General features: G+C 44.8%; 1 protein-coding gene across 4 annotated transcripts in view; it reads right to left on the reverse strand.

The window, feature by feature from the left end:
* Window positions 1–26,519, reverse strand: part of ABHD12 (abhydrolase domain containing 12, lysophospholipase) — a 65,903-nt gene that overhangs the window by 18,719 nt on the left and 20,665 nt on the right. For 3 of the 4 annotated variants that reach the window (XM_061436447.1, XM_061436446.1, XM_061436445.1), the window contains one exon: window positions 4,752–4,876. In XM_061436447.1, coding sequence (XP_061292431.1) covers window positions 4,752–4,876 — 125 coding nt within the window. Of the gene's footprint in view, window positions 1–4,751; window positions 4,877–5,140; window positions 5,161–26,519 lie in introns of those variants that run through there. The other variant, XM_061436448.1, reaches the window with a different exon arrangement.

Consider the following 26,519-nt stretch of genomic DNA (forward strand, 5'->3'; position numbering starts at 1 on the left):
ACTGCTCCCGCTCGGCAAGCCAAGGCTGCAGCATCGTGTACGACTCAGGGGAAATGACTGATCAATAAAACTCTGAATACGCCCAATAAGCCCAGATTCAATCAACTCTACCCCCGAGGCTGGAGATTCCATGCCACAGAGGAGACGGTGCTGCCGAGGGCACCGCTGTAGGATCTGGCGAGTTCTGTCCCAGAAAAGGTGGCCACGTGGTTTAGTGCCACCCCAAAGCTCCAAGGGCTCCCCACCAGCAAAGAGTGTCTTCCCGGGATCGGCAGTTAATCCTGAAAGCTTCCACGGCTGAGAAATCTAGAACCAAGATACTCGATTCTGCTCTAGGACAGGCTCATTCCACAAGGCTCATCCTCCAGTTCACTTCCATTTCTATTTTAGAAATAACTATGGAGAGGCTTCCCTGGGAGCTCAGTGATGAAGACTCTGCCTGACAATGGAGGAGAGGCAGGTTCCATCCCTGATCTGGGAAGATCCCACATGCCATGGAGCAACTAAGCCCGTGCACCACAACTATTGAGCCTGTGCTCTTTAGACCGTGGGCCACAACTACTGAAGCCATGTACCTGGAGCCTGTGCTCTGCAACAAGAGAAGCCAGCACAGTGAGAAGCCCCGCGCACCACAACCAGAGAGCAGACTCCGCTCGCCACAGCTGGAGAAAAAGCCTGAGTGGCAACAAAGACCCAGCACAGCCAAAAATAAATAAATAAAGTTAAAAAAAAGAAACAGGGAAAAGGGTGCAGATTAGTGCAGAGGTGCCCCTGTATGCCTCCCAGCTGGCTAACAAGAGGTATCTGGTCAGTGCTGGGGTGAGACAGCCCAGACAGTGGTGGCCAGGCCAGAGGAACCACCTGGCCACTACTGGTAAAAGCCAGTACGACTGCTGCAAGGGAAGGAAATGGGGTCAAGGGGTGTAGGGCCCCAGGCTGGCCTGAGGAGGGTCTGGGATCTACCTGGGCTGGAACTTGGCTCGATCCTGCGAGCTTCCATGTGGCCTGAGCCCTCAGCTTGTGACTCTAGGATGCCAGCTGGATCCCATGCTCCCAGCCTCTGTGTCCACAAAGGACAGAGCATTGAGCACGCCAGCAGCCCGAGGTGGCAGGGCAGGAGCTGGCAGGGTGACCCAGCTCCACATCGCTGTCAGTTACAAGTGCTGCTGCACAGGGAGGTCGGTGCACAGCCAGTGACCCGGCACATAGGCCCAGGCAGCTTCCAGAGCGAGGCCCTCTGCGGTCCCCTGCTTTCCCAGCTGTCTTATCCACTGAGCATGCTGTCATTTATCAGCAACCACAAATGTCACGGGGGTGATTAAGGAAGGCCTCTGCATAGCCATGCTCGGTAAACAGTGAGAAAATACATGAACGAACAGAAAACAACTGAGTAGGCCATCCTTTAGATGCTGGTAGGGTGGGAGGCCAGAACTCCTGGGCTGCAGGGGACATATCCAACCACCTGAGAACTATAAACACCGTGGCTACGCCCTGTCCCAGGCACTGAGTAAAGAGCAAGAGAGAAGAGGTGGAGCGCCAACAAGGGAAGGGCCCTCCCAGCTGGGTTTTATCAAACTCCAGCAGCCTCCATGGACTCTGGGCTCCCAAAGAAGGAAGAGATAAGGAAAGGGATCAGGGGTCACCAGAATGGCTAAGAGGAAGGAAAGAGAGGAGGATGAAGGATGGCCATTCCTTGAAAGCTGTAGTGGACAGGCTGTTGCATTAACAACAAAGTAATTCAGATATTAACTCTAATCTCCAAAAAAAGGCCCAGAGCAGTGTGCAGAGAAGAGCATTTCTACACCAGCCTCTGAATTGAAACACTCCTTCCCGCCAGGAGACAGTTCTGGATTCCAGGGCAAAGACTGCGAGAACCGGCGGTATCACCCTGACACTGCTGGGGGCGGGGGAGCTGACTTTTGAGTGTGGGATTGAAAAGCATGTACACTTACGTTTATGTGTACAGACACACACACCAAAGGCCAACAGGAAACAGGCAACAACGTGACAGCAATTTTCTCTCAGCAAGTTTCCTTTTCTTCTTCATGCCATTCAGAGCTTTTCAGTTAATCTTTTGTTTTTAAGAAAGTTATCTATTTTTTTGTTCATGAAAAATATATTTAAAGGAGAATAATGCCTTAAATCATAGATGCTATGCTTTGTCTAATGCTTATTTATCTAATTTATAGATTTAGTTTCAGATAGATTTGTTACGAACTTAATACTTTGATCATGTTTCAGAGCTCAAAAGATGGTTCCACTTCCTTCAACGTCCAAACAGAAACCTACAGCTCACGATTCACACCCTGAGAAGGAAGGTGCTCCAGAACACACAGGCCTTCCAGCAGCGTGAAGTGAAACTACCACGTTACTGCCCATGCGACCCCACCTCCACAGGGGAGGGCAGGGGCCCTGACGGCTACGCCCCCACACAGCAGGCAGAGGGAAACAAGCAGTTGGGGACAGGTGCTTCTCTGCGGGGGTGCAGGGCAGCCCTGCCAACCCCTTCTCTTCTGTGCCCCGAGCCCGAACAGGAGAATCCAGGAACATCCTGCCATTTCATTAGGAAATCAACAGTGCAAAATGCATGAGCTGCGTCTAAAGGGACCCCAGTGACGGAGCTGAAGAAAATCAACTCAACTCAGAGAGCTGCTGGGACCCACAGTGGAGCAGCCCAGAGGGTAGCGGGCCACTGGCTGCCAAGATGCCTGCCCAAGGTGCCTGGAGGTGCCCGGAGGCCTGCCCCGTGGGACAGCTGGGCAGGGCTGATTCTAAGATCTGCTATCAGGAAACCTGCAGCCTATGGCCTCATGTTTGCATGTAACCCAGACTCTCTTCCACGCAAGGCTGACTGGATACCTAAGGGACATTACAGTCAGAAAAACAGAACTTTTTTGATTTTAGTTGTGAGCTCCTTCCAAGTTCGGGCTTCTCACAAGTGATGAAAACTCAGAGATGTTTCTGTTAGAAAAACGAAATCTTTCTTAGTGCACTGACATGTGTTTTACACTTACTTTCAGACACCCAAATAAAAACCTCTTTTATATTCATTGCATTTTATTATCCACCTTACTATCTCTGTTCCACTTCCTCCTCTGGCTCCTCTTGATTTCTTGGCTGCCCCAGGCAGCGCGTGGGATCTTAGTTCCTGGACCAGGGATGGAACCCAGGCCCCTACATTGGAAGTGCAGAGTCCTAACCACCAGGCAACCAGGGAAGTCCCATCCTGCTCCTCTCTAGAGCACAAATTCCTTTTCAGCAGTGACATCCGCTTTTCTGTGATCAACTCTACTGCAGACTTAACACCCTAAACTCATATGTCCCAGTGCCCTGCAGAGCCTGCAACACTGGTGTTACTTAAGGGGAGGGGCTGCCCCCCCCCCACCGCCCCAGGCCAGTCATCACACAGGACACCTCAATGCCTCCAGTCTGTCCTCTCCTCTCCCTCCCCTTCACCAGCTCCCGTGCTGCCTCAGAGCACCAGCATGGTTTCCCAAGCCTCTGGTTCCCACACACACAAGTCCAAACCCACTCTTCGCAAACTGGCACAGCTCCAAGAACACAGAGACCGCTTCACCTGCCCCAAATACTCCCTACACCCAAAAGCAAGGCCATCACTCATGGGGCACTACTGTTTGCCAAGCACCAGGTTCTATCCACCGACCCCCAACTCTGCAGGTGTGGTCTCTTCTCTCCTGGCCTCATCTTGTGGGTGCAAAAAGATGTTCCTTATAATGATTATTCCCGGCAACTATACACTTTCCACTTCATAAACCAGATACTTCCACCCTTTTTCCTCCCACTTGTCCAAAAGTAAACCTATAGCATAAAAAACAAAAACAAAAAAAAACAACTTTGGAACACACCAGGTCCAAGTTAACTGAAGGGGATTGTAATCTAACCTCTAAACCTCACCTTGAAAGCCAGCATACAATTCCATAGAAACCAAAGCAGCATGCTAGGGTCTTTTAAGGGGAGAAAAAAAGGTGTAGGGGTGTGTGTGTGTGTTTTAAAGAAAAAAGACCAGATTTGTGTCTGTGTGTTTTAAAGAAAAAAGACCAGATTATTTTTTCAGTCACTACAATTTCAGTGATCACCTTTTCCAAGGACAGCTAACCTCCTAGACTGCACTACAGACAGATTACCCCCAATATGACAGCTTCAGAAGACTCTACATGTCATCAACACTTCTACCCACATTGGTGAAGGAAGACCCCAGCCATGCAGCCGTCATCTATGCACACAAATGCCAGTCCTGAGAGAAATGCCCCCGTTACAAACACCCCTTAACTGGGACGGGGCACAGGGAACCTTCTGGACAGTAGAAAGGCTCTGCTTCCTGAAAGTGAATGTTGCTCAGTCATGTCCAACTCTTTGTGACCCCATGGACTATACAGTCCATGGAATTCCCCAGGCCAGAATACTGGAGTGGGTAACCTTTCTCTTCTCCAGGGGATCTTCCCAATCCAGGGATCGAACCCAAGTCTCTCACATTGCGGGCAGATTCTTTACCACCTGAGCCACCAAGGAAGCCCAAGAATACTGGAGTGAGTAGCCTATCCCTTCTCCAGTGGATCTTCCTGACTCAGGAATTGAACTGGGGTCTCCTGCATTGCAGGTGGATTCTTTACCAAGTGAGCCACCAGGGAAGCCCTACTTCCTGAGCTGAGTGGTAAAGATATAAATACATAAATCACTATGAACATGAATTCTTACTAAAATTAAAATGAAAATGGACACACAGCACTTACCGAAATTCAAGAAAATCAGTTTGGCCTGTATCCCAGGACATAGTTTGATGAGAAATGGAATGGCCACATACAATCCCAGGACAAAGAAGAGTATCTTCCTCAGTCGGAAGCACAGGCCCTTTCGCCTGAAAGAGAAAAGCAGCGCACAGGAATGAGTCCACTACAGTTTAGTAACAGTATCGTCAAAAATCACTCACCAAGACCCAAACTTGCTGTGCCCAACAAGAATATCACCGAGGATGAGAGCAGCCTCCCACCTGTGTGTGCCTTGTCATTTGCTCAGAACTCTACCAGCAGGGTAAAATTTGTTTCCTGAAAGCCAAAGAAACAGTCCTGCTGATTTCCTATGGGAGCCCTGGGATCCTTCAGATCTTCAGAAAGTGCCCAACCTCATGTCAGACTATGGCTGCAATTTCCCCTCAGGCGAGAGGCTGCCTCTGGAACTCTGATTCCCCTCCTGCAAAAGGGCATGGGCTCCCCAGCAGAGGAAGCACCTACGCACAGAACCTGTCAAACCAGATCCCAGGAGGGGGCAGGGGGCCGAGGACAGGACAGTGGCCACGACTCCATGTTCTCATATTTCTGCCTGCATACCTTCCGGAGGCCCCTGCTCTGGAAGCCTCAGGCCAGGTCTCAAAACCCTCTCTAGCCCAGAGATCCTCAAACTTGGACCATGGGCCTCTCGACAACTGAAAAACTGAGGGCCCAAAAGACCTTCATATGATTTGTGTTTACCACTATTTGTTTTATGAGACATTAAAGAAAAAATTTAAATATCTATTATACCAAGTTATTCAATAATAATAAACAACCCATGACAAGTTAATATAATTAACATCTCTTATTTAAAAAGATTAAATTTTCCAAAAGGAAAAATTTTACTGAGGAGATTTTTACAAATTTCTTCAAGACAAACAGCTTAGCATAAGACAGATGGGTTCCAGTATGTGCTTCTGCGTTCACTCTGCTGCAGTATGACACATCACGTAGCACCTGAAAAGCTCCCGGAACTCCATGAGAGATCGAAAGGGAAAAAGGCAAACAGTGCTACCACGAAATCTCTCTGACATCAAGGTTCAACCTCAGTGGGGCTACTTATATCTGCGCTATTTCAAAAAAGTATTCAAGGTGGTTCTAGGTATGTGAACTCATCACATGCAACAATACAGAAGGCTATAAAAGCATCCGGCTAAATTAAATAAAAGGGACACAAAAGACTACACACTCTATAACCCCATTTGTCAAAAATTCCAGAAAAGGCAAAATTACAGAAGACAGGGAAGCCTGGCATACTGACGCTTAAATGGTCACAGAAAGTTGGACGTGACTAAGTGACTCAACAACAACAACAGGCAAAACAGCAGAATAGTAATCTCCAGGGCTGGGATAGAGGGAAGAAGAGATTACAAGGGGTATGAGGCAACTCTTGCAGTAAATCAACACTCAGCAAAGCAGACTGATATAAGTAATACTTGAGTACAGCTGATGACAAATACACGTATTTGACAATGTAATCCTTTCACTCAATCACCTGGCTCATCCTCCAGTTGTTACTGAGCACCAGGTGCTCCTTGGGCAATGGACAATAAGGGCAGAAAAGGATGCACCTGCCTCTGTGCTGTGCTCTCAGCTCAGCAGGGCAGATGAAAGCCTGTGCCAGCACACCTGCACAGGGTGACCTGACCTAGTCCAGGCTGCCAGGGCAGGGCCACTGGTGGGAACACTAAGTCAGGAATATAGGAGTTAGCCAGATGATGCAGGAGAAGTTTAAAAGGGCATCTTGGGACTTCCCCAGTGGTCCAGTGGTTAAGAATCCGCCTTGCAAGAGGGGCCGTGGGTTCCATCCCTGGTTGGGGAACTAAAATGTTGTGGAGCAACTAAACCCACGCATGCCAAAACTAGAGTGCCCACATGTTGGCTGCAGCAACTGAGCCCGTGAGCTCTGGAGCACCCACACCACAGCTACTGAGCCTGCGCGCCACAAGAAAAGATCCTGAATGATGCAACTAAGACCTGACACAGCCCAAGAAATAAATACATATTAAAAGGACACTTAGAAGTCCATGCACAATCTACACTTTCACTGACAAAAGGCATACAATGTGGTGGTTAAACGGAAGGCTGTGGAGTTAAGGTGATCTGGGCCAATATCCAGTCTGCCACTCACTAGCTGTCATCCCCCTCTTGAACAAGAAATACGTATATAAATAGAAATTTCAAAAAACTATGTATCTGCAGCAGTAAGGCTCTTCTACATTGAAGTCATTTTCTTCTGGATTGAGTTATGATTATTACCATACACATGAATCAAAATGACAAACGTTTCATTTTTGGTAAATCATTATTAAGCATGGAAAGTAAACTTTTACTGAAAACACATCTCTAAATGAAATGGATTCCACTACTTTCCCAAATGCATCATGTCTCTCTATATATTACTTATTGATGTAGAAAAAGGAAGGGTTAACATTAATTAAGGCAAGAGGAAAAGGGGATGACAGAGGATGAGATGGTTGGATAATATCACTGACTCAGTGGGCATGAGTCTGAGTAAACTCTGGGAGTTGGTGATGGACAGGAAGGCCTGGTGTGCTGCAGTCCATGGGGTCTCAAAGGGAGTTGGACATGACTGAGCGACTGAACTGAACTGAATATTAATTCTAGTTGTTTTTTTGGTTTTTGAAAAATATAAATATTGCGAACTTATTCACATCAGTAAAAGGGAATGGAAGTTTACTAGTATTACCAATTTTTCAGGGTTAAATGCCAAAAATCCCACAGTGAAAAATACTCAAGCCCTTTTTCATTTTTGTTGACAGCTAAGAACTCGACACCACCGGACTTGTACCATTTTATGCAGTCATTAGATATTCACTTAGTTTCCCAGCTTTTACCAAGAACTGAGCCCTCTCTTCCTCTGTGCCTTGACTCTGACCTGCTTTAGTAAGAATTGTTAAGTCATCCCCCATCTTGGTATCTCATCCACTGACCTGCCTTTGCAAGAGCCCTTCTATCCTTGATATCTCAACTGTTTCCATCTACTGACCCGCTAACTCTACCTTCTGTCTGGAAATCCCAAGCTGTCTCCTCAGAAGGCACTCCAGACAGGACTGCACACGAGACTGACCTTTCTACTGACTTCTCTGCCCATCCTGCCAGGCCTTTCCCCACCTTCCTACAGGCACTAGAGTTTTAGGCCTCTGCCTCCCTTGGGGGGGCTGTTAAGGGACTCAGGGACCTCACACAGCCTCTGTCTGAGGATGAAAAGGAAAAAATGACACATGGGAAACAAGCTGGGTATTTTACCCCCTCAGCTAAGCTATGGAAACACCCAGACTGCTGCTTGGTATTTTAAGAAGTCCCTCACGGGAAATTTAGTCCATTGCCCCCACAGATTACACATCATGGGAAATGAAAATCTTAAAAGTTAAACATTGTACAAAAGCACTAGCCCTCATCTTGGGCAGGTAATCTTAAATTGTTCCATTTGGCCCAAACTAAATTCAGATAAAAAGACAATTAAAGCAGGGCAAAGACGAGAACCAACTCTTATGTTACCTAAGCTGGTGAGCTTGGTTTGACTACGGTTATGCTGACTGGTGGCTCAGCTGTTAGGACAAGTGCAGTAACGTGTGTGTGTGTGTGTGTGCGCGCAGTAACGTGTGTGTGTGTGTGTGTGTGTGTGTGTGTAACCTACAGTTGACCCTTGAAAAGTGAAGAGCATGGGGTACCAACCCTCCATGCAATTCAAAATGTGAGTGTAACTCAGAGCTGGTCCTCCATTTTTGCTATTCCACATCTACAGATTCAACTAACTGTGGATCACATGGTACTGTGGCACATCTTTGGTGAAAAAAACCAGTCCATGTATGAGGGGACCCACACTATTCAGACCCATGTTGTTCAAGGGGCCACAGTATTTGTGATGTTTTCCTAGCCCTGGGTGGTATTACCAAATTAATTTACAAAATCCCTTAAAGGAGCTCTGCTCCAAATGACTTAAAGAGAAATAAGTGCTAAATTAAATATTCCTAAAACTCCCAGACATATAAGAACCCAAATATTTTTCAAGTTCATGTACAAATAAAATCAGTTTAGTAGTGTCACTTTAATAAAAGCAGTTGTCCTCTTGAAATGGAGGGAAGGGGGCAGGGCACAACCTTTAAAAGAATGACAAGGCCATAGGACATGACAAAACTGGTTAGAACCAAGTAGATCCAAGATAGCAGGAGATTCAACTTTCAGTAGACCTTGAGCCTCAATTTAGGCCCATTGTTATGCATTAGCTAAATGACACACCAACCAGCACCATGACACTTCTGTGGCTGACCAAAAAGGCCAAAAGTGGGTGGTGGCCCAATTCACGGAAATCCGCACCCCTTCCCTGAAATAACTGGAATAATACTCTCCTTCATTGTTGTTGTTCAGTTGCTCTGATTCAGTCCTGTGACTCTGCAACCCCATGGACTGCAGCACGCCAGGCCTCCCTGTCCTACACCATCTCCCAGAATTTGCTCAAAATCGTGTCCACTGAGCCAGTAACGCCATCCAACCATCTCATCTTCTGTCACTCCCTTCTCCTCCTGCCCTCAATCTTTCCCAATATCAGGGTCTTTTCCAATGAGTCAGCTCTTTGCAACAGGTGGCCAAAGTACTGGAGCTTCAGTTTCGTTAGTTTACCCCCATTAGCCTATGAGTTTACCTGGCCCACAAAAACTGAATTATATTTTGGGGCCTCTTGATGGCCCACACTCTGAGGAGTGTGTTTCTCTCTAAGTTAATTCACTTCTTACCTATCACTTTGTTTCTCACTGAATTCTTTCTGCAAAGAGACATAAAGAACCAGGGCTTCATTAAGTCCTGACACCAAGTGTGTGATCTCAGGGAAAAGAGAGTGGTTCTTGACTGAGTCTGACTCCCTCACTGGAGTTCAAGTCCCATCTGCAGTGCACATCTTCACCCTGAGTTTTTAGCATTAAGTATAACATGAGCACCCATTATTTGACAAATAAACCCAGGCAGAATGACAACCTAATATAATCTACTATTAACAGATTTTTAAAATTATAAATTCAACCTAAAAGTACAAGTAGATCTGCAGTGAAATTGCTTGAAATCCATTATTTCATGTCTATCAAGCAAAGCAATAAAACAATTAAAAAATGAATTTAACTTTCTAAGGTTTTTCACTTTCTAATTTTTTTGATATCTGCCTAACACAAGTGTTATAAAAACAATAAATAGGGAAATAACCTGACAATGATTCAGTTCAGTTCAGTCGCTCAGTTGTGTCTGACTCTCTGCGACCCCATGAATCGCAGCATGCCAGGCCTCCCTGTCCATCACCAACTCCCGGAATTCACTCAAACTCAACGTCCATCGAGTCAGTGATGCCATCCAGCCATCTCATCCTCTGTCGTCCCCTTCTCCTCCTGCCTGCCCCCAACACCTCCCAGCATCAGAGTCTTTTCCAGTGAGTCAACTCTTCACATAAAGTGGCCAAAGTTCTGGAGTTTCAGCTTTAGCATCATTCCTTCCAAAGAAATCCCAGGGCTGATCTCCTTCAGAATGGACTGGTTGGATCTCCTTGCAGTCTAAGGGACTCTCAAGAGTCTTCCCGAACACCACAGTTCAAAAGCATCAATTCTTCAGCGCTCAGCTTTCTTCACAGTCCAACTCTCACATCCATACATGACCACTGGAAAAACCATAGCCTTGACTAGACGGACTTCTGTTGGCAAAGTAATGTCTCTGCTTTTCAATATGCTATCTAGGTTGGTCATAACTTTTCTTCCAAGGAGTAAGCATCTTTTAATTTCATGGCTGCAGTCACCATCTGCAGTGATTTTGGAGCCCCAAAAATAAAAGTCTGACACTGTTTCCACTGTTTCCCCATCTATTTGCCATGAAGTGATGGGACCAGATGCCATGATCTTTGTTTTCTGAATGTTGAGTTTTGACAATGGTTAGCTTATGGCAATTTCATGAACAATCCAAGTATAACTGTTACGAACCAATGTGTTAGGTTGATATAAGTGAAATAGAAATTGTAGGAATGGATTTTTCAACAACAGTTGAAACTCACAGGACCTTAGAGGGCCCTCCAGGACACAAAAGCCTTTCTGCATCTTCCGTTCCTAGGAAAAAGGCTTCACTCAGCCTCTTTGCTGCTGCTAAGTCGCTTCAGTCGTGTCCGACTCTGTGCGACCCCATAGACGGCAACCCACCAGGCTCCCCCGTCCCTGGGATTCTCCAGGCAAGAATACTGGAGTGGGTTGCCATTTCCTTCTCCAATGCATGAAAGTGAAAAGTGAAAGTGAAGTCGCTCAGTCCTGTCCAACTCTTAGCGACCCCATGGACTGCAGCCCACCAGGCTCCTCAGTCCATGGGATTTTCCAGGCAAGAGTACTGAAATGGGTTACCATTGCCTTCTCCGTGGCTTTCTCTGATTTCCAAAGGGCAGATTCAGACAGTTCCTAATCAGGGAATGGAGCCAAAGCAGAAACAAAGGAGGGGCAGTTAAGAATAGTGCAGCCTTGGGGCAGCGTCCTGGTTCCGCCTCAAGGGATATCTTTTAGTTCAGAATCTGTATGTACTATGACTTCCCTGGTGGCTCAGATGGTAAAGCATTTGCCCACAATGCAGGAGACCCAGGTTCAATCTCTGGTTAGGGAAGATACTATGGAGAAGGAAATGGCAACCCACTCCAGTACTCTTGCCTGGAAAATCCCATGGACGGCGAAGCCTGGTAGGCTACAGTCAATGGGGTCACAGAGTCAGACACAACTGAGCGACTTCACTTTCACTTTTCTGTATGTACTGCAGAGACAAAGTTCTGTATGGTCAAAACTATGGCTTTTCCAGTAGCCCTGTATGGATGTGAGATCCGGACCATAAAGAAGGCCGAGCGTTGAAGAATTGATGCTTCTGAACTTCAGTGTTGAAGAAGACTCTTGAGAGTCCTTCAGACTGCAAGGAGATCAAACCAGTTGCTTCTAAAGGAAATCAATGCTGAATATTCATTGGAAGGACTGATGCTGAAGCTGAAGCTCCAATACTTTGGCCACCTGATGTGGAGAACTGACTCACTGGAAAAGACCTGATGCTGGGAAAGATTGAAGGCAGGAGGAGAAGGGGATGACAGAGGATGAGATGTTTGGATGGCATCACCGACTCGATGGACATGAGTCTGAGCAAGCTCTGGGAGTTGGTGATGGACAGGGAAGCCTGGCATGCTGCAGTCCATGGGGTCGCAGAGTTGGACATGACTGAGTGACTGAACTGATACTGATCTTTGCTTGGCTTTCTAGCTTCAAAAGACTTAAAAGTCTAATCTGAGATTCCTTATGAAATGTTCTAGCAAAGGAAACTTTTAACAGGCTTATGTGGTCAGCTGGTATTCTTGATGCACCTGTGTAAATGATTAGGCCAACTTAAAAAAAATCTGAATCTGAGTACCTTTGATCAAAGAAGACATGACTGTACAAAGAAATTTAATGTTTCAACAGAAAACTAACACCCTAGTGGGTTATTCGGATTCTAGTCCTGTTCACTATCTTTGACCTTTTATGATCTGTCTGTAAACTGGCCTAGATCCTGCCCTCTTGCACATTTTATCAGTTTTTACCAAACTCTCAATTCTTTGGTTTTCCTTCAAAGTCTGGTTACAAACGTCCTAACTAACATTTCTAATTTTCTACCTGATGCAGGAAAGAGCCAATTCTGACTCCATGATGGATCTTTTTCTTTGACTTTAATCTTTGCTTTCTGCTGTTTTTGGTATTATAACCATATATATATATATATAATGGCTTGCCTCAGGGGACTCTGCCTCTCTGCCTTACAATTAAACAAAAAATGCCTTTGTTTAGCTTACAGAGAGATTATCTGACCCTGCCCACCTGTGAATGGGTGTAAGAATGAAGAGATTAACACATCCCCACCCCCTGCTGCTCCTAGAAGTTAAGAACACAACCCTCCCTTTGACATCCTGGGATTGACCAATCTTTGAAAGTGAAAGTGTTAGCTTCTCAGTCCTGTCTGACTCTTCGCGAACCCACGGACTGTAGACTACCAGCCTTCTCTGTCTATGGAATTCTCCAGGCAAGAATACTGGGGTGGGTAGCCATTCCCTTCTCCAGGGGATCTTCCAGACCCAGGGATCAAAGCCTGGCCTCCTGCATTGGCAGCCAGGTTCTTCGCTGTCTGAGCCACCAGGGAAGCCCAGGGAACACCTGACCAATTTTTCAGTTCAGTTCAGTCACTCAGTCATATCCGACTCTTTGCCACCCCATGGGCTGCAGCATGCCAGGCTTCCCTGTCCATCACCAACTCCCGGAGTTTACGCAAACTCATGTCCATCGAGTTGGTGATGCCATCCAACCATCTCATCCTCTTTCATCCCATTCTCCACCTGCCCTCAATCTTTCCCAGCATCAGGGTCTTTTCAAATAAGTCAGCTCTTTGCATCAGGTGGTCAAAATATTGGAGTTTCAGTTTCAACATCAGTCCTTCCAATGAACACTTAGGACTGATCTCCTTTAGGATGGACTGGTTGGACCTCCTTGCAGTCCAAGGGACTCTCAAGAGTCTTCTCCAACACCACAGTTCAAAAGCATCAATTCTTTGGTGCTCAGCTCTCTTTATAGTCCAACTATATCTTCCCCAGGCAGATGCTCCAACCACCTGCCCGATCCCTCTGGGTGAAGACTCAGAGCAAGGCCCCCTCCAGTAAAACACCCCCTCAGGCCGCAGGAGACCCCGGAAGTCTAAGTTGCCACGCTCCCAAACCTGGGCTCTGAGTGGAAGTGAGACAGAGCTGGCCTGTCCCTCCTCACATTTTAGACGCCAGGGCCAATCCACCCTCTGAGTCTCGGTCTCTTCAACTCTAACAGAATCTACCTGAGAGGCCTGCTGTGCAGAGCAGACCCACAAGCTTGGCACGGTTATGGTCTCTGTCTTGAATTTGGGGAACACTGAGCTGAACCAAAAGGGTCTCTGTCACCACATTAGTGCTTAAGAGCAATAGTTTGACACTTCAGAAATGACCCTGAACTCTTGTGTGCAGCGTCAGAAGGGAAGCAAAGCAGAACTCAGGCACCGGGCAGTGGCGGGGCGGCCAGCCTGCCCAGGGTGGACCCCACCCGGGCCTGGCAGCTCAGAGTCGGACCCACCTCACCCTAAGGCGCTCAGGCCCCAGCCCATGCGCACTCTCCTAGCAGAGTCACAGGACCTACCTGTTCAGCTTAAGTGTCCCGCTCTGGGCCCCCAAGGACACGTCCCACGTAAGGGAGGCGGGTCACGGTGCTCTGAGCTCAGTGTTACCCAGGCCTGGTGCTCCTCGCCTGTCACCTGCTCAGAAAGGCCTGTCAGCTCATGCCCAGAACTATGAGGCAGTCATCAGACGTGAGCACCGTTATCTCCAACTCTGGGCCTTCCTAGGCCACGACTTACCCCTGTAGTTAGGGGCGGCCGAGTGACTTGCTTCGGCTCAGGAAACATGAGTGGAGAGACTACGTCCTTTCTGGGTGGATGCTTCAGGAGCAGCAACAGCCCACAAGGCAGAGCAAGAGTGCGGAGCTGAAGGCCTGGCCAGCCTGGCTCCTCGGCAACCCCGGTGAGCAGAGTCCACGCCGGACCCCCAGTGGGTAAGAACCACCAGTGAGCTGAGGGTTCTGCTCCATAAGCTGGTCTGTCCTGACAGCACTCAGGTCAGATCAACAACATGCAAGTCTGAAAGGACTGAGCTCCCAATCTGTGTGTCTTGTGTGTCTCCAGGTGGAGTTTCCCAGGCAAACCAAACTAACATGTCCAGAGCTAAATGAACACTTGGGCTTCTGCCCTCTCCTCCGGCTCTGCTTCCCCTCCAGCTTTCCATCTTAGCAGATACCTGTGCCCATGGCAAACCCTTAGTAGTCATTCCTGACCCCTCTTCTTGCCCTACCTCCACTTCCAATGCCACCAAGTCTCCAAAACATTTCAAATTTGTCCACCTCCAGTTCCCTTGCCTGCTGCCTCTCTGCTCCAGGCCAGCCACGTATCTTGCCTAGACCAGCAGCCCTAAACTTTTTTGATTACACATTCAATCAGTAACATTTCTGAAGCATGCCCTCAATATATACATATTAAATGATGCACACATGTAACTGGGTGGTTAATATATGAATATGAACATAATAAGTCCCAATATTTCCTTCCCATATCTTAATGACTGTCTCATCCACCTCCTGGGTGAACCTACCCCATTCTGGAGATCAATACCTTGGCCTTTGGAAGAGACTTCTTAAACAGAACCACCCCCAACCTCTACCTGCCTGCTATATAGCCAGAGAGAGCCTTTGAGTCTCCTCAAAAGGAGACTTGGTCATAGCACTGCCCCCCTTAGATAATCAGATCCAAGAGCATCTGAAACTGTCCCAGGAACACTGTGCACCTCTGACCTTCCAGCCCTCAGTCTCCAGCACAGGCCTAGTGTTTCCCCACTTCCTCTGACCTTCCAGCTCTGTCTTGGGCATGGGTTTAGTTGCTTCCCCACTTCTGAGACCTGTCCACATCCCCAGCCCTGTGTTCCCTCCAGCTTTCAGCTTCAAGGCTGTTTGCTCCAAGGTCTCCTTGGCTGTTTATTCTAATTCCTCTTACAATCATTCTATATTAAGGCTATTACCCCTCTGTCTGACATTATATATATTAAAATATTTTCCTCTACCATTTGTCTTTTTAACTGGGAATATTTATAAGAGAACTTCTAATGTTTTTTTTTTTTTTTTTTGTCCTTATTGAAATACATGCAACTTTAGAAAAGGATGCTGAAAATCTCGGCCTTCTTCTCAGCTCCCTGAGAGGTGGTGAGCTCAAGGGCAGCCTCCCCACTCTGACTACCCTCTGCTTACCACCTAGTCCCTGGTCCCTGGTCCCTGGCTTGCTGTTTGCAACTGTGGATGATCTGTGTCCCTAGGACCTACTCATGACCATGCACTCTGCCGTCCCTAAAGGGAAACTGAGGCAGACTGATCCCAAACAGAACTGCATTAAGTCTATTTGGGGAAAAAACACCATCTTTGGACTTCCCTGGTGGTCCAGTGGTCAAGAATCTGCCTGGCAATGCCGGGGACATGGGTTGGATCCCTGGTCCAGGAAGATTCCACATGCTGCAAAGCAACCAAGCTCCTGCACCACAACTACGGAGCCCGTGCACCTAGAGCCCATGCTCTGCAACAAGAGAAGCCATGGCAGTGAGAAGCTGTGGACTGCAACAGAGTAGCCCTTGCTCGCCACTAGAGAAAGCCAGATCTGGGGTAGAGGTGGCTAACACATCACCAGAAGTTTGTACTTGTCCTTTCTTAGGGCAGAGCTATTTTCCTCTTACAGATTTTGTATATATCTTTCTTAGAGGTATTTTTTGTTACTGGCATTTTTGGTCTTCTCTTCCACTACATCTCACAACCAACTCTTGTTGCTTTTATCAATGAAAGCTATGGTCCCAGCACCTTGACCTTCCGCCTCCCACACAGGGGACCATGCACCCACACACCAGGGTGGCATGCAATGACGGGGGTAGAGACTGTTCATGTCAGGAGAGACGGGGGTAGAGAATTTACCACTTATGCTTCAGTATTTTAAAAATTTTTTAAATATATTTCTTGTATATAATAAAAGATTTCAAAACTGGAGGGACTGTATTATCATGAACAGGCTACATTTCATGGCAGTAATGACCACCCCCAAATCCAGCAGCATGAACAACAGCTCACACTTCTTGCTCTGGCTGCATGTGCAGTACAGGTCAGCAGGGGCTGGTAGTCTTCGTTGCTCAGGAAGCACCATCGCTTCATGACGCACCATCGCTTCATGACATCATCAACTCCACAGATGGTGTTAGGAAACATGGCACGGAGAACCAAGAACTGGCTGTGAAACACTTCTACCTAGAATCACATGTCACTTTCTACAGACCACAGGACCACATCTCTGCTTCAAATGGGCAAGGCCTGGAACTGGAAATTCAGGGAGTGGCAGGGACGCGCCCACAGGGTGGAAAAGCTATGACAGCACAGCACTCACACACAGATAAAGTGAGCTACTTCACAATTTCACATTGGAAAAACTCGCTTGTTAAAGGAGCTCTAAGTAAATATTTTAACAAAGGGCTATTTTTAGATGCAAGTGAACCTGTCTTCTCATTTTTGTTTTCCTATCTGAGAAGCCTTGCGCTCTGGGCTCTTTACTCTATTAGAAGAGTGCACACAGGCATCACAAAAACCCCTACTTAACCTCATTACAGCTGCCTGGGACATGTTCCACCTCCAACAGCCAAGGTGCCCAGTACTGATGATGTGGGAGTCCCAGATAACACTGGCTCATCAGAAAGCCACAGGAGCCAATGAGGCTGGCTCCGGGGACATCGCCCTCAGGCTCCTGGCTTCCCCTGGTACCGCCACGGATGTGCAGGCCTCGCCAGCCACTCCAAAGCTTCCACAAGGAGGGGGTGCCAGACCAACCAGGAGGTCCCAGAGGGTGACACCCACTGGAGAGATGGCTCTGCACCAGGCCTGTGAGCTTAGAAGCCCGCTCCTTAGCACCTCACTGTGTCAATAATGTGGTCAGAAAAGGAAAGCAACATACTGGCTAACTCATTAGCTTCCCTCAACTGAAATCTGCCCAATATTTTCAACCCATGCCATTTCCTTGTTCTAACAGTCAGGCTGTGTTGCAGCCCTAATAGAGGCAGGAGCACACCGGCTCTGCCTCCAGTGGCTGTGTCACTCTGGACAAGCTATAATGCGTAACTATCTGTGACTTGATTTCCTCATCTGTGAAACGGAGATTACAGTACCTTTCGAGATAGCTGTAAGCACTTAAGTCAATACAAGGGATTCCCTGGCAGTCCAGTGGTTATGGCTGAGTTTAATCCCTAGTTGGGGAACTAAGATTCTGCAAACCACATGGTACAATAAAAAAATAAATAAATAAATTATTATAACCCCCTTTTTATTCAAGAAGCAGTATTTGTCCAACACTAGAACTGTCAATAAGAGACAGTACAAGTCTCTAAACAAGGCAGTACCCACCCTACCAACTATTAATAGAAACTACCTGCTCTCCAGTGCCAGTTTCATAGCATAAAAGTATCTGAGAAAGTTCTGAAACCTGTAGCAACAGAAAGCAAAAAAACAATACAGGTGGGACTTTCCTGATGGTCCTGTGGTTAAGAATCTGCCTTCTAACACCACGGGACTCAGGTTCGATCACTGGTCAGGGAATTAAGATCCCATATGCCACAGGGCAACTAACCCCTTGCACCACAATGACATGGCCCGCGTGCTGCAATGAAGACCCAGAGCAACCAAAAATAAATAAAAACACAACCAACAATACAGGTAATTCAATTATCTCCCCCCAAAAGCATAAAAACTAGGGAAACAGATTAACATGTAAAGTAGGTGTCTCTTGTGAACTTCTTTTAAACACAAAAAGTAGATGGAGTGAGTGGACAGGAAAAAAGCACTACACCCCTCTCTCTATAATGATATATTATGCTGCTATAACCTTGCTGAAATCTTAGTACAACTCCATGAAGCAGGTAGAATAGGTAACACTCCTCTTTTAGAGATACAGAAACCAGGCTCACAGTATGGATTCATTTACTCAAGATAAGGCCTCATCATGACTTCATGTCCTGGGACTCTCAGTTTGCGCCCCCTCTTTCCATTCCACCAAATTTTCATTCAGAATGAATTAAATTGCATTTTCAGAAATCCAAAAAAAATTGAGAATGAAACTTGATCCTCAGCTTCCCTGGGTTTCTCCCTGACACGTTCCTCTGTCCATGGGATTCTCTAGGCAAGAATACTGGAGTGGGTTGCCATGCCTTCCTGCCAAAGACAGGACAAAGACCAAGACAAATTACAATTAAAATAGCAAAATTAAAGATAAAGAATCTTAAAAGTAGCAAGAAAAAAGGCAATTAGTTATGTGCAAGAAAACTCCCTAAGCTGACCTTCCAGCAGAAATTTCACAGATCAGAATGAAGTGACATGATATACTCAGTGATGAAAAGGAAAAGAAATCTATACCTGTAACCAAAAATATTTTACTTTACATATAAGCAATAGCTAAAAGAATTTCACACCATGACACTGGCATTGCAAGAAATGTTCAAGGGCCTTCTCTAAGTAGGATTTTAAAAAAAATGGAAAAAAAAAAAAAACCCTCACAACTAGAAATATGAAAATTATGAAAGGAAAAACCTCATTGGTAAATGCAAACACACAGTAAAAGTAGTGCATCAACCACTTATAAAGGTAGTAGGAACAGTATAAGACAAAAGCAGCAAAATCATCTATATCCACAATAAGTAGTTAAGGCAGATACAAAACAAGTCATAAAATATGCTATCAAAAACACTAAATAATGTGGGGGAATAACGCACGGTTGTTAAGAGTACATTTCAACTTAAAAGATCATCAACTTAAAATAACATGTTATTACTAATATATATTATATATATTTATGTGTGTGTGTGTAATTGTTATATATGAACATCATGAAAAGTGAAAGTTGCTCAGTCATATCTGATTCTTTGCAACCCCATGGACTATACAGTCTATGGAATTCTCCAGGCCAGAATACTGAAGTGGGTAGCCCTTCCCTTCTCCAGGGGATCTTCCCAACCCAGGGATCGAACCCAGGTCTCCTGCACTGCAGGTGGATTCTTTACCAGCTGAGCCACAAGGGAAGCCCAAGAATAATACTGGAATGGGGAGCCTATCCCTTCTCCGGCAGATCTTCCAGACCCAGGAATCGAACCAGGTCTCCTGCATTGCAGGCAGATTCTTTACTAACTGAGCTATCAGGGAAGCCCATGAATATCATGGTTATGAATATCATGGTAACCACAAATCAGAAGAAAACCCTACAACACACACACACAGACACACACACACACTCACCCAAAGAGAAAGCAATCCAAATATATCATCAAATCAGATGGGGGGAAAGAACAAAAGAAAGAACAAATAAGAACTATAAAAACAATCAGACAAGAATTAACAAAATGGCAATAAGTATATACCTATCAGTAATTACTTTAAAAATAAATTGATTAAATACTGTATTCAAAAGACAGACAACAGCTGAACAGATAAATAAAAAACACAACCTATCTATACGCTGACTACAAGAGACTCATTTCAGATCTGAAAACACAGAAACTGAGGTAATGGAAAATGGTATTCCATGCAAATGGAGACAAAAAGAGAGCTAGGGCAGCAATATGTATACCAGACAAAACAGATTTTCAAACAGACTATAACAAGAGACAAAGAAGGATATTATATAATGACCAAGGAATCAATCCAATAAGATACAACAATTGTAAACAAATACACATCCAACATAGGAGCGACTAAATACATAAAGCAAATATTATCACATTTCTGACTGGAGGATTTTTGCAGAAACTATTGCCAGTAGCCGGCGATTTGTTATGTAAGTGAATACTGAAATGTCTCTGGTCAATAATGTTCATGTTACAAAAGATATATTAATACATTTCTGGTCAATAATGTGTTAACAAACATAAAGGGAAAAACTAACAACAACACAATAATAAGAAAGGACTTTAACACCCCACTTGTATCAATGGACACATCATTTAGTGAAAAAAATCAATAAAGAAACATTAGCCTTAAATGACCCCCTAGACCAGACGAACTTAACAGATGTATCAAGTCTCAACAAAGTTAAGATGGAAAGCATACCAAGGATCTTTTCAAACCAAAAACCAAAAGTAGGGAAAACCACTAGAGCATTCAGGTATGACTTAAATCAAATCCCTTACGATTTTCCCAGGATCACATGCTAATAAGTGAAGGGTCACATGGAGTTGCTAAGAGTTGTACACAACTTAGTGACTGAACAACAACAATCCAGTAGCTCACAATATGATTGTATTTGGAAACGGAGCCTTTAAAGAGGTGAAAATTTCATCTGGTGTCCTTATAAGAAACGTGGACAGAAATGCAGAGGAAGGACCATGTAAGACACAGGGAGAAGACGGCCTAGGAGAGAGGCCCGAGAAGAAACTATCGCTGCCAACACACTGATCTCAGACTTCCAGGGTCCATGTATAAAGTACACAAATAAAATTTACTGTTTTAGTGACTCAGTCTGTAATACTTTGTTATGGCTGCCCAAGCAAACAATTACATATGGTAATCCTTGATTTGGAGTATTACTTTGCTAGCATGTGAGATGAGTGCAATTTGCGGTAGTTTGAGCATTCTTTGGCATTGCCTTTCTTTGGGATTGGAATGAAAACTGCCCTTTTCCAGTCCTGTGGCCACTGCTGAGTTTTCCAAATTTGCTGGCATATTGAGTGCAGCACTTTCGCAGCATCACCTTTCAGGATTTGAAATAGCTCACCTGGAATTCCATCACCTCCACTAGCTTTGTTCGTAGTGATGCTTTCTAAGGCCCACTTGACTTCACATTCCAGGATGTCTGGCTCTAGGTCAGTGATCACACCATTGTGATTATCTGGGTCGTGAAGATCTTTTTTGTACAGTTCTTCTGTGTATTCTTGCCATCTCTTCTTAATATCTTCTGCTTCTGTTAGGTCCATACCATTTATGTCCTTTATCGAGCCCATCTTTGCATGAAATGTTCCCTTGGTATCTCTAATTTTCTTGAAGGGATCTCTAGTCTTTCCCATTCTGTTGTTTTCCTCTATTTCTTTGCACTGATCGCTGAAGAAGGCTTTCTTATATCTTCTTGCTATTCTTTGGAACTCTGCATTCAGATGCTTAGATCTTTCCTTTTCTCCTTTGCTTTTTGCTTCTCTTCTTTTCACAGCTATTTGTAAGGCCTCCCCAGACAGCCATTTTGCTTTTTTGTATTTCTTTTCCATGGGGATGGTCTTGATCCCTGTCTCCTGTACAATGTCACGAAACTCATTCCATAGTTCATCAGGCACTCTATCTATCAGATCTAGGCCCTTAAATCTATTTCTCACTTCCACTGTATAATCATAAAGGATTTGATTTAGGTCATACCTGAATGGTCTAGTGGTTTTCCCCACTTTCTTCAATTTAAGTCTGAATGAATTTGGCAATAAGGACTTCATGATCTGAGCCACAGTCAGCTCCCGGTCTTGTTTTTGCTGATTGTATAGAGCTTCTCCATCTTTGGCTGCAAAGAATATAATCAATCTGATTTTAGCGTTTGCCATCTGGTGATGTCCACATGTATTCTCTTGTGTTGTTGGAAGAGGGTGTTTGCTATGACCAGTGCGTTCTCTTGGCAAAACTCTCTTAGCCTTTGCCCTGCTTCGTTCTGAACTCCAACGTCAAATTTGCCTGTTACTCCAGGTGTTTCTTGACTTCTTACTTTTGCATTCCAGTCCCCTACAATGAAAAGGACATCTTTTTTGGGTGTTAGTTCTGAAAGGTCTTGTAGGTCTTCATAGATCCGTTCAATTTCAGCTTCTTCAGAGTTACTGGTCGGGGCATAGACTTGGACTACTGTGATACTGAATGGTTTGCCTTGGAAATGAACAGAGATCATTCTGTCGTTTTTCAGATTGCATCCAAGTACTGGATTTCAGACTCTTTTGTTGACCATGATGGCTACTCCATTTCTTCTAAGGGATTCCTGCCCACAGTAGCAGATGTAATGGTCATGAGTTAAATTCACCCATTCCAGTCCATTTTAGTTCGCTGATACCTAGAATATCAACATTCACTCTTGCCATCTCCTGTTTGACCACTTTCAATTTGCCTTGATTCATGGACCTAACATTCCAGGTTCCTATGCAATATTGCTCTTTAGAGCATCGGACCTTGCTTCTATCACCAGTCACATCCACAGGTGGGTGTTGATTTTGCTTTGGCTCTGTCCCTTCATTCTTTCTGGAGTTATTTCTCCACTGATCTCCAGTTGCACATTGGGCACCTACCAACCTGGAGATGAGCACCCAATTGCACTCATCTCACATGCTAGTAAAGTAATGCTCATAATTCTCCAAGCCAGGCTTCAGCAATGCGTGAACTATGAACTTCCAGAAGTTCAAGCGTTTTAGAAAAGGCAGAGCAACCAGAGATCAATTTGCCAACATCTGTTGCATCATCGAAAAAGCAAGAAAGTTCCAGAAAAACATCTATTTCTACTTTATTGACTATGCCAAAGCCTTTGACTGTGTGGATCACAATAAACTGTGGAGAATTCTGAAAGAGATGGGAATACCAGACACCAGACCTGCCTCTTGAGAAATCTGTATGCAGGTCAGGAACCAACAGTTAGAACTGGACGTGGAACAACAGACTGGTTCCAAATTGGGGAAGGAGTACATCAAGGCTGTATATTGTCACCCTGCTTATTTAACTTCTATGCAGAACACATCATGAGAAACGCTGGGCTAAATGTAGCACAAGCTGGAATCAAGATTGCTGGAGAAATATCAATAACCTCAGATATGCAGATGACACCACCCTTATGGCCGAAAGTGAAAAACTAAAGAGCCTCTTGATGAAAGTGAAAGAGGAGAGTGAAAAAGTTGGCTTAAAGCTCAACATTCAGAAAACGAAGATCATGGCATCTGGTCCCATCACTTCATGGGAAATAGATGGGGAAACAGTGTCAGACTTTATTTTTGGGGGCGCGAAAATCACTGCAGATGGTGACTGCAGCCATGAAATTAAGACACTTGCTCCTTGGAAGAAAAGTTATGACCAACCTAGACAGCATATTAAAAAGCAGAGACATTACTTTGCCAACAAAGGTCCTTCTAGTCAACACTATGGTTTTTCCAGTAGTCAGGTATGGATGTGAGTGGACTATAAAGAAAGCTGAGCCCTGAAGAACTGATGCTTTTGAACTATGGTGTTGGAGAAGACTCTTGAGAGTCCCTTGGACTGCAAGGAGGTCAAACCAGTCCATCCTAAAGGAGATCATTCCTGAGTGTTCATTGGAAGGAGTGATATTGAAGCTGAAACTCCAATACTTTGGTCACCTGATGTGAAAAGCTGACTCATTTGAAAAGACCCTAATGCTGGGAAAGATTGAGGGCAGGTGGAGAAGGGGATGACAGAAGATGAGATGGTTGAATGGCATCACCAACTCGACGGACATGATTTTGGGTAAATTTCAGGAGTTGGTGATGGACAGGGAGACCTGGCGTGCTGTGCTTCATGGGGTCACAAAGAGTCGGACAGGACTGAGTGACTGAACTGAACTGAATCCTTGATTAGATATATCAGACATTGTGAATTTCACTTTGTTGTGTACTGGCTATTTTTATATTCCTTATAAATATTACTGAACATTGTTTCAGGATGTAGTGAAGTTACTTGGACACAGTTTGATTCTTCCAGGGTTCATTTTTATGATTCGTGCTGAGTGCACACATGGGCAGAGCAGCACTCTGCTGAACACAGAATACAACTCTGGATGGCTCTCCAGAGTTCTCTCTGTGCCACTATCTCCCCCTGGTCCTCTGTCCTGTAAACTGTAGGCATGCCGGTGTGCCTAGGCTCTCAGCACCTCACCCACGGCTCAGGGAGTCAACCAGGCTCTCCACATCGCTTTCCCCTTCCCTGAGCTGCAGCGGAGAAACTCACATACGCAGTGGGAAGCTGAGCTGTTGCAGGACTCCTTTGTTTGTCACCCCTCACACGCCACTGTCTCTCACTGCCAGTGGCCAGTGTTTTGAAAGCTCATTTCATGCATTTTGTCTGGGCTTATTTGTTGTTGTAGTTATTTCAGGGTAAATTTAGCCCCTGTTACTCTATCTTGGCCAGATATGAAAGAATCAAATTTCTATTAAAAAGTGTCTATACTTAGTTTTCATCAATTCCTCCATGACTGCAACAATCAAAATTATTAAGAAAGAATTTTTGGCCTTATTCCACTATATTAATAGGTATATCCCCAAACACATTTTCTATTATAATAAATATTCCATCATATATGAGTTTATACATATATATTCCATTATATTTTCTCACATTCTCTCAGAAGGAACAAAAAAGTAAATCCAAAATTCACATCTGAAGACTAATAGTTGGACTAAATTCTACCTAGTTTATAGGTGGAAACCTGAAGAACAATCTTCAAACTCTTACTCAAACACAGTATTGGGAGTAATTTCACTGAACACATCTGAAAGCTTCAAGACCTTAATACACAAGAGCAATCCATAAATGTTCCCAGAGAAGAAAACAAAAAGTCATGAGGAAATTGGCAGAGCTTAACAGCTGGTTGTCCCACTGTGAAAAGGCCTTATTCTCCTGACAGTAACAAGCATGTTTTATCACTATAACATAGCTTGTTTTCAAGCGCTTTATACATAATTGTATTACTTACTGTTGAAAAACAAAATTCACCTGAGCAAATCCTAAAAGATCTTATTGGCTTTATTTAACAATTCATCAATTGGGCAGCATCTCACATAGTAAATAACAAAGCAACTCCAAAGAGCTACACAAAATGAAAGACTTTCCTAGGCAGAAGGGAGCAGGAACACGGAAGTTTTACGAGACAAAAAAACTGGGTTGTTTATTCCAAGGTCACTTTCCTTTAGGAGATGACAGGTTCCGATAGGCAGATGACCTCATCAGTGCTGACTAGGTGATTTCCAATTGACTGGTTTAAGAATTTGAGCCGAGACTGTAATAAAATTTCTGTTTGGTGATGTGGGGCTTATTTAGCATAAGCAATTCCATTCTGGGTATGTTGTCTGCTTTTTAAAACTACCTTGCTCTATTTTTCTTCATAGCACTTTACCACCTCCTTGAAATTTACTATATATTTACATCTACCTTTTTTTGCTATCTTTCTCCCTCAAGAGGAGAATGAGTTCCACAAGGACTGGGAACTGTCTGACTGTAACATTCTATTCACAGCCTCCAGCACACAGTAAGTCTTCAACAAATACTCACTGGATGAATAAAAGAAAAATCATACTAGCAGTCTTCTCTACAGCTGCCACACTGCTAACAGTAATTATCCACAGGACAATTTTACTTTCTCGATTATATTCTATTTTAAATCTATATTAGGAAATCCTTTTCATTTCTGCAATCAGAAGAAAAAAAAAATGAGAGAAGAGCAGAGGGAAACAGACAGGATCCCTCTGGGGCTGCCTTTCATCACGACGACTGCCATCTCTCACAGCGGCCTCACACCAGGATCCCTCCTCAGTCCCTGCAGAACCTCCCTGGTGCTTCCTCAGGAAGCCCGGGGCTGTACCAGCAGGTTCCCAGCTGGCCGACACCATCCCTTCCTTCTGGAGCCCAAAGCTGGCATCCAGTGTCCTAGGATGGCAGTCTTATTTTCCTTCCTGTAGGTTCTGCCATGACGTGCCTTGTCAAACTGTGCTCTGTCCCTAAACTATGAATATTTATTTTATCTATAGATAGCTTGATACGCCAGGGATGCATTGAAAAATGAGTTACATCCTGTCAGAGAAGTGGAAGCCTAAAAGATGAGATATTCTGAAGATAAATCAGTACAAAACAATGTCAAGAATAACAAAGGACGAATGTGAGATCAGACTAACCGTCTCCAGCCATCCTTGCATTGTCTCTGCCACAGACATCATGAAAATGTCACACATAAAAACTGACAGACAACAAATTCCCTGAGGATACGCACTGCCTTCTTTCATTTTTCCCAGTGCCTAGCATGATTTCAAACAAACAAGTTAAGAAGCAAGTTAACTGTTGGTTGAATAAAATAAACCTATGAGCATGGAACAACAGACTGGTTCCAAAT

This window comes from Bos javanicus, chromosome 13 (assembly GCF_032452875.1).
Source record: "Bos javanicus breed banteng chromosome 13, ARS-OSU_banteng_1.0, whole genome shotgun sequence".
Classification (NCBI taxonomy): domain Eukaryota; kingdom Metazoa; phylum Chordata; class Mammalia; order Artiodactyla; family Bovidae; genus Bos; species Bos javanicus.